This window comes from Nicotiana tabacum, chromosome 8 (assembly GCF_000715075.1).
Source record: "Nicotiana tabacum cultivar K326 chromosome 8, ASM71507v2, whole genome shotgun sequence".
Classification (NCBI taxonomy): domain Eukaryota; kingdom Viridiplantae; phylum Streptophyta; class Magnoliopsida; order Solanales; family Solanaceae; genus Nicotiana; species Nicotiana tabacum.
In genome coordinates, this window is record NC_134087.1 from 58,027,147 (window position 1) to 58,036,816 (window position 9,670).

The 9,670-nt window shown below is 35.9% G+C and overlaps 1 protein-coding gene across 1 annotated transcript in view; it reads right to left on the minus strand.

Moving 5' to 3' along the window:
• Window positions 1-5,636, minus strand: part of LOC107803852 (histone-lysine N-methyltransferase ASHH2) — a 28,047-nt gene extending 22,411 nt beyond the window's left edge. Inside the window, 4 exon segments of the mRNA XM_016627645.2 lie at window positions 1,754-1,961; window positions 2,073-3,880; window positions 5,110-5,195; window positions 5,506-5,636. Of these exon segments, the coding sequence (XP_016483131.2) occupies window positions 1,754-1,961; window positions 2,073-3,762 (1,898 nt within the window). The 5' untranslated portion in view covers window positions 3,763-3,880; window positions 5,110-5,195; window positions 5,506-5,636.
• Window positions 5,637-9,670: the final 4,034 nt, after the last annotated feature.

The window sequence follows — 9,670 nt, forward strand, 5'->3', positions numbered from 1 at the left end:
TGGTCGTCACAATTTGATCAATTAAAACAAGTAATGAGTACGATGCACCTTCATCAGGATTTCACTTCACACATCTAATAGGAGGATATAATCAGCTATTCATGAATAAGATGCACAAAATGAATTTCTTTTAAGAATCTGAATTTCGTACAACAAAACCTTAAATACTTCGCATATACAAAATTGGAATGGCAGTGTCATTTATCAAAATAAAAAGAAGAAGATAAGCCCCACTTCCCATGGACTAGTTCTCACGACGAATGATATGTCACTTTTTCCTTTTAAAACTTTTGTTTCTGAGAGGACAAGGTGAATTCCACAAAAAGAAAGTTCATTTCGTAGACCAACAACTAAAATGTTTAGCTATCTGAGTGCTCATGTACACCAATAAAGCAAGAAACCTCACTTGGCCTAGATAATAAGACTACACACAAACTATTGTCAGGGTCCTCGGGGAAATTGCAAAGCAATGGCTGTTAGTCATATTTAAATTTTTTTTAGCTGTTAGTCATATTAAACTACTACCAGCTCCAAAGGAAATGATCTATGTTTCTTTCTTATCTGCCCCATAAAACTTGATTTTTTTCATTAAATGGAAAAGTTTTCTCTTTCTAATACTTCACGCTAATACAAAAGTATTATTCCCTTTGTCCCATTTTGTATGACACCATTTGACTGGCACAAGTTTAAGATCTTAATTTGATGTGTGTGTACATACATATACATACAGACATATACATGTGTGGGATACATATACACACAGACATTTATATACAATTGTGTGGGTGTATTGATAACAGAGAAATCCGTGGTTTCCAGCTTTGAAACTTGGTGGATAATCGATCCACCCTCTTTTTTTTTATAAGGTTAATCGATCCACCCTTCTACACCTAAGTAGCACATTTGGTTCATCTGGTTTCCTACTCGTGATGCGGTGCCTATCACACATCTCGTGTTGTACTAATGATACCACTGAAACCAAAACCCTGATTTGATGTATATATTACATTAGTGATAGTGGAGTAAAAACTTAAAGTTGGTAAATGAAAAGTTAGTTTAACAGAGAAAAACATCACATCAAAGTCTAGAATTGAAATACATTAGTGGACTCGAATCCTTAAAAGTTGTGTAAGAATAGAAGAGTGTTAAATATTTTGGGTCACAAAATGAGAAGTGTCAATTTTTAGAAGGGTGTCATATAAACTGGAAAGGAAGGAGTGCCAGCGCTTTTACAGTGCTCTAAGTAAACCCCACAAATTACAGAAAATACAAAAATTACCTAATACGTAGATGACTTAGTGCTTAAGACAACAAAAAAATTAATTAACATTTTCAATCTGAGCATGCTTAGTTTTAGAGCATACAGAATCACCTAGCATCTAATAACAGAAGGGAGGCTGACTTTTATGGTGACTCACAGAAGCAACGGATTGCAAATCCCAAGAAGGCATATCTTGCAAGGATCATCTTACTAGTTTTATTGAGTTACAGCAGGAAAATATAATGCATGCATATAAACACATAAATACGCATATGAAAGCACACACACACACACGAAGAGAAGCATAAAGAGGAAGAGAGATCTAGCCATAGTCCACCAAGAAAAGGCTGTTCCTTCAGCTGTCAAAATAAAGGAAAACCAAATCCTTTCACAGTGCTGAATTTCTACGCACATGCAGTCAACTAACAGGAAACATAAAAGTATACTATTGGTACTTTTGTAATTCAGAGATTGGATGAGCATAGCACATACCATCTGCAGTTTGTTTCTTCTATTTGATCAGCAAGGAAGGAAGGTATACGCCTCCATTTATGGCAATCATCACACTGCACCCAAGCATTTCTTGGTGGCAAGAGACGCTCGCCTACCTCAGTCGGCAGAATGTCCAAGTTCGAAACGCCTCCACCTAAAATTTTCTTTTCAGAGCCAATTTGTCCAAGCCCAGATGGTGTTCCATTTTCTACGACATTAGTTAATATAGTCATAAAATACTTCAATCTACCTAGGTTAGCCTTACATAAATTGAATTTAAGAAGCTCAATATACTATTATGTGCATCATCCGACAATACCTGTTCCAGGGTGCTGTCTCACTTCACATAAACCCTTAGCAAGGTCACTTTTGTGCTTCACTTCATGCATAATGTCTTCCTTTTCTTTGTTCTCCTTCTTTTTACAACCTCTTCTTTTTGACGGCTTTGGGACTTCTGACCTTCTCTTTCCTGATACCTTTGGTCTTCCCACTTTAGAAACTTTTCGCTCATCAGGAGAGGATACCAGTTTCTCTGACAACCCTGACTCCGGAGACTCAGTGCCAAGACTAGAACAATGATTGCCCTCTAGATCACTTTCCAGCTTTGAGGAAGCACAGGAGATTCCCAAGCCTGACAATCCTGAACAATGTAACAGTTCTCCTGAAAATATCTCATTGCTGAACATGTTACCCGTTCCATTTCCAGCTGTAGTTAAAACAGAAGTATCACAACAACAAGAACCATCCCTTTGTTTTTCTCCCTGCATGAGATTCCAGAATACTTGTTCATTGCTCATACTTTCTGGACTAAGCAAATCTTTCACACCACAGTTGGAAACCTTTGGGAGCATATATATTTTCCTTTCTTTTTTGCTGATCTTCTCATGCATCAAAATTGGAGCATCCCCAGGAGCAGCACATGGCTTAGACAAAGTCAAATCGTGCAAGTCCTCTGGAACATTGACTGGAGTATCAGGAATCAGGTTGATGACTTCTGAATCAGGTGAAGTTCCTGGATCTGAAAACCTGTTACCGATCGATTCTCCCTCCTGGGAAAGTGACCCATCATGGCAAACTAAAGTCTTAGCATCTGTATCTTGAACTGCGTTCTTTCCAGGTTGGCATCCATCTGATAAAGAAACATAGTCATTATGCAAATTTCCATTGCAACCATGGAGCTGCATATCTAGCAACTCCTCCTCCAACCTATCATCAACTTTGCTGGCAATTTTAGGCAGTTTTTTCAGTTCTTCTCCAGTAGTACAATTTTTGTTAGTATCGTTATCAATAAGAGGAATAACATCCATCAGGCAACGGTGACCAAATTTAACCTTCAAGGAGATAGGTCCAGTTGGTATGAAGCGTTTACCCTTCGATTTCCGTGACTTTCGATCAATCTGATTCTCACCATGCTTCTCATTTCGCCTACTACCCTTAGTTGCTGTTCTTATATTTTTCTGCTCCCCCGAAGTTATCTCAAGCCTGATATTATGTTCAAAAGATTGCACCATATTTTCTAGCAAACCCCAAACTGAAGAACGAGCTTGTTTACTGAAATAGCTTCTTCTCTTTCTTGTAATCTGCAAGGAACTAAGATCTATGGATGCCTTTTTATTGGCTATTCTCCTGCCACTTGTTGCTGGTACTGTAGCCAGATTCTGGCTTAACTTGATGTTGCGCCCACTCCTTCTCCGAGGGGCAATACATACATTGACAGGGCATTCACTTTCAGAGGCATTATCAGTTTTTACAGTATCTTTGCTTTTATCATCCATCTTACGGGGCAACGCCTCAGTTATGCTAATTGAGTCAAAAGCATTCACAAGAACATCAGTTTCTGAAACATCAAGTGCAACCATTCTCTGAGGCACATCATCATCTTTTATCTCAAAGGATTGAGATGATTGCAAAGAGACAGATAAGTTTCCGGTCGTGCAATTGGGATTCATGGCAGATGAACTCTGCCCGAACTCGCAGACATCGTCTCCTATTGATATCTGAGAAGCCATATCAACAGTTTAACAGCAACGTTCAAAGAAAGCATAGGCCTCAACGAAAATTCCTTATACCAGCACAAGAACTAACTGCCATGTAAAGATACCTGTCTCAGAAATTCGTTGCAGTAATCTGTAAGAGCAAATAGTAGTTATTTTAATCAGAAAATGCATAATCTTCATCAAACAAACAATGAAGCAAATAAATACAGAAAAAGGCGGGAATTAGAGAGCAATTCCCCACACATTAATTAGGGGGGAAATGCTATAACATGGACAAAAAACTGATCACCATAAACAAAGATGTCAGAAAACATAGCTCTGAAGTCTATTGGAGCTTAACAAACTACCAGGCATGAGAAGGAAGGGAACATTAACCTACTACTACATTGCTTTTTTGCAACAGAGTTATGGGTCTATTCCATGTTTAATATGTCATGACTGCCACCTTGCAGTGGTGGATGTCATGGCAAGTTGGATGACAAGCAGTCGGAGGTCAGAAAGAGAAGAGTTGTGGAAGATTGCTCATGTTTGCAGGTTTTGATTGATAAAGGAGAAAGAAGTAAGAGAATTTTTTTAAGGTGTAAAAAACTCCTTGTGGAAAGTAAAGAGCTTCCTTTAGCTACATTTATACTTTTGGCCCAGAAAGTATGTTGCCCTATTGAATAGATAGTTGGTTAAATCTCGTGGAGTAAAGAGCTTCCTTTAGCTACATTTATACTTTTGGCCCAGAAAGTATGTTGCCCTATTGAATAGATAGTTGGTTAAATCTCGTGGAGTTTGATGTAAAACCGTACTTTGGTTTGTGTCACTAGCTTGGAGGGACCTAAATGAAATATTATTCTGGATTATCCAATGAGCCCTGTGCATCCACGTGCTTAAGGGAGTTTTATCAATTAAACAGTACATGACCGAATATTTTCAAATCTGCTAAAGATTAATTAAGATTATGCAGCCCAACTCTTTCCATAACCCACTTAACCTAATTTACTGCTGAAACATTCCAAACAAGCACAATAAGTACAATTTAAACTTTTATTTTGTTCTACACATATTTTGGTGCGTAACAATGGATAGAGCTGGGATTAAGACTAGGGAATACCAGGGTTTAAATCCTGGCAGAGTCATATAAACTGGGTGATTTCTTCCTATCTACCTAAGCCTTGATGGCAGATAGTAATGGAGCCAGAAATTTTGACAAGCGGATTAGAAAACATTTGCGACTAAAGCAATCAGTGAACTACCTTCCTTATGTCAAGAGGATACAAAAGCTCATATAAATATGAAAATGGAAAAAAAAATTATACTCTATTTGTGCAGTTTACTCTATTTGTGCAGTACTACTTTGGGATTCAATCGAACCTCCTTCCTTGACTATGGCTCCGCCATAGGTGGCAGAGTTACCCACTACTTGTATGGAAGAGAGGATGATCACTTGCTGCATTGAGCTAGAAAAACCGCAACACAAGAAAAACCAAATAAATGCTTAGTTTTCAAACTGCAGCTTTAATGCAAGACACAGATAACATATGTCTGCACAGCGAAAACTGAAAAAGTAACGGCGTCCCGTTTTCTGCCAGAAAATTCCAAAAGCGAAAGAGTAGATAAAAGAAAAAAAACCCTAAACAGCTAACATTTAGCAGTGCATCAAAATCCCTAAAATCAAAGCTCAAACACCAATGCAGATACATACATATATCCACCTCGTTGGCACAAAATTAAATTACAAGAAAAGAACAATCAACATAAAGATCATACCTGGTGGTGAATTTGAAGAAACTTCACGAATAGTAGGAAGACCAACTTCAAGGAATATATGTAGTAAGTGTGTGTGTCTGTAGTTTTAGAGAGAGAAATTGGATTTATTTATTTTTTTAGAGAGAGAAGAGAGGAATCGCTTGGCGGTAGTCAGCAAACGGTTTTTATAAAGAGTTGTTTGCGAAAGAGAAAGAGAAAGGGCTCCGATGAAACTCATTGGAGATTTTCCTCTTTTCTTCTTCTTTTTTTTTTTTTTTTTTTTGTTTCCGACTATTATTAGTATTTGGGCTGTAAGTATTATTTCCGTGAGAAATTAAAAAAGGGATTTTTATCTATCTATACCATATATCAAACTTTATTACCATTAATGTTTAAGGTTTGTGTTTATTATATTTAAGCATACTAAATTACCATTTCTATACCATAATTCAAATTAGGGATATAATTAAGGGTTCATTTATATTAGGCATAATTACAGGACTGTATCTTCCCACTTTCTCTTTCCTTTCATCTCAACTGTTCACAACACACACACAACTCACGATGCTCCTATGTTTCCTCTCGTTGATCATCCCCAACTGCCCACCACCGTCGAAGAATATCATATTTTCAGATTCACAAGAAAATTTTAAATTCTTTGATCCAACCGCTTGAATTCCCACTGGAAATAATAATGGCAGAGAGCTCGAAATTCTTTGACCTCTTTTTTTTTGGCAGTGGTTGAAGGTTACTGGTTAACACAGTCGATTGAATTCGAAGAAGAAGAAGAAGAAGAAGACATATTTCCAGAATTTGTAGATATTTTGTAGTCAAATTAGAAAAATTGTAGATAAATTGTAGACTGTTTTTTGCAGAAGATTTTGTAGAAGTTTTAGTCGTTTTGGATTTGTGAAAACAAAAAATAATGCATCTACAATCAGAATACAAATAATCTACAATTTATCTACAATATATCTACAAAATAGATACATTGAATTTTAATATCCAAATTCTCATTTCAATTGTAGCATAATTGGCATTTTTAACATAATTGTAGAAGATTTGTAGAAGTTTTAGTCTTCCCAATCTACAATTCATCTACAATTTATCTACAATATATCTACAATTCTACAATTTAACTACAATTTATCTACAATTTCTGGAAATACGTCTTCTTCTTCTTCTTCGAGTTTCAATCTAAAATTCAGTCAAAACCAAGTCTAATCTTCACCAAAACCCCTCAAAATTGAGATATAAACTCCTAAACATATTCCGAATTATTTACAACAACACTCAATCCAAACAAATAATGATTTTTGAAAACCCAAATTTGAATTCAAAGCTTTCAAGCTTTTTAATGGCTATCAATGGTGGAAAATATATGGAAGAACAAATGAAGATGAAGATGAAGATGAAGAACAGAAATCTCCTTTCCGTTTGATTACTGGAGCTTCAGTAGCTTGCGTTTTTTGAGAATTGTAGTTGAGTGAGAGAATAGAGATCTCTTTCCGTTGAGGAAGGAGAGAATTACGCAGCAATTCGAATTTGATGTTGACAGAATCACATGCAGATCTGGTGCCTTCATTTTAGCGCGTTTTTTATGGCAAAATCTACCTATTTTTGGATTGGTATATAATTTGTAGTAAAAGTGTGGACTACACGGGTAAATAATAAATTATGAACATTTTTGGTAATAAAGTTTGATATATGGTATAGATAGGTAAAAATTCCATTAAAAATAGTCAGATTGACAAGTGGCCATTCAAAAATAGCCACAATTTCAAAGGTAATCGAAATTTAGCCATTTTTCATGTAAAGATGAATCTGAACGAAAATGTCATTCAAAATCCAGAAAAATACTCCAGCATAATATACAGGAGTTCTAGTATATTATACCGGTCTAACATAATATACTGGAGTTTGGAGCATCGGTGCTCCAGGCTTTAGTATATTATACTTGAGCCAGCAAAGTATACCGGTCCAGCATAATATGCTGGAAGTTCATACACAGGTGCACCGAACTCCAGTATATTATGCTGGACCGATCTCTGTTACAGCAAAATAGTGGCTATTTTTTAATAATTTGACAAACACTGGCTATTTTTGAATGACCAATCCGAAAACTGGCTAGACCATGCTATTTTTACATTATTTCCTGGAACGTGAGGTCAACCCCTTTTAGTTTTGGTGTCTCATTAGTTTCTTAATTTTCTTAACATAAAATTTAGACATTTAACAACTACATAAAAGTATTACAAATTGCAGGTACTTTTAAATTTAATAAGAATATTTTAGAAATATGAACAAAATTAATTGATTCATTAAATAATATCAGTGCCATATAAAGAAAACAAATAAGCAATAGCTAAAGCTTTAACATAAGTACTTACAATAGATTATATTACTTTTAAGTCTTGTATGTTCCTTAAGCTTTTGAAATATTTATTAAGAAAATTATGTGATACCATTAATTGTAAAAATATTTAACTAATATCCTTATATATCTTCAGTAAAATAGTAAGTACATATATATCTTTTTATGAGTAATAAGGACATAAGTGAAATAGAAATTAATGACTTCCTAATTTTTTTAAAGTAATAAATATTTAGGACCAAATTTATTTTAGTTAAAGTGATACTACTAGACTGTAATTAATACAATGGAGTTTCATTTTTGCACTTGCTTTTAGTAACAACAACAACAACAACAACAACAACCCAGGAAAATCTCACAAGTGGGGTATGGGGAGGGTAGTATGTACGCAGACCTTACCCCTACTCCAAAGGGGTAGAGAGGCTGTTTCCGAAAGACCCTCGGCTCAAGATAATAAGAAAAACAAGAAAAACAAAAGGGGAGAATATTAGTTTCACCATAGAGATCATAGGAAAAATAGGAACCTAAAATGCATAAGAAAAATACAAGGCAGAAATGATGGCTAGTAAATAGATCTAGCACCGAAAAGAGGAAATATTAAGACACGACAATGCCCCTAGTAATTTTCGATTAAAACCTTACCAGACTAGGCTCACAATGGAACAAAGTAACGCAAGACTCAACTAGCTCCTAGCCTACAACTGTAATACTCGACCTCCACAAATTTCTATCAAGTGTCATGTCCTCGGAAATCTGAAGTCTCGTCATATCCTGCCTGATCACTTCTCCCTAATACTTTTTATGCCGCCCTCTACCTCTTCTCCTGCCCTCCACAACCAGTCGCTCACACCTCCTCACTGGAGCATCTGGGCTTCTCCTCATTACATGTCCGAACCATCTGAGCCGCGCTTCTCGCATCTTGTCATCAATGGGAGCCACATGCACCTTCTCCCGAATATCATCATTTCTAATCTTGTCCATCCTAGTGTGCCCGCACATCCACCTCAACATTCTCATTTCAGCTACTTTCATCTTTTGGATATGTGAGATCTTAACAGGCCAACACTCCGCCCTTGCTTTTAGTAAATGGATGGTTAATGACACGTGGCATAAGGGGCAGGGTGTTTTGGAGATTTTCTAGGTCTTCGTCATTTTTTGTACTAGTATATGTACCCGCGCAATGCGCGAATTGTTAAAAAAATATATTAGCATGATAATATTGCTCTTAATTATTAGCTCATTTGAATTCTATGAAAGTATGGTATATTACTAAATTTACTACATAAATACAGAAATATGGTCAAGAATGCTTAATTTAAAAGGGAGTCATCTCAAACTCAAAAATAACATAGTTTCTAATCGTGCACTTTAGGAACCTTTTTACCAAGTCCTAAACCGTGATGTTGTGGCTTGGCTCGAGTATTGATTCCCGTTTTTTCCATTTTACAGGGATGACTTCAATCGATGTCCTTATGTTTGATATTTTTGAGAATTCAAATACAGTCTCTTATATTTGAAGAACAATTTATTTGTCTAATTCCTTTAAAACTTTTGATGAGGTTCCATAGAAACAAATAATTATGGTTTTATGCTCTATCACTTTTTCTATTAAGAAACATAAGTGTATGGTACTGCAAAATCAAAGTCTTATAAATTGAAGCTATCATTTGGTATTATATTGTGGAAAGTGAAATGATCTCACGTCAATCATCCATTCAAAACTACTCTTGCACTGCTCTTCTAGCAGTATCTTCTTCTGCTTTCATCTGTCTCTCACATCTTCTCTTCCTATAATCAACTTCTGGCTTTTTC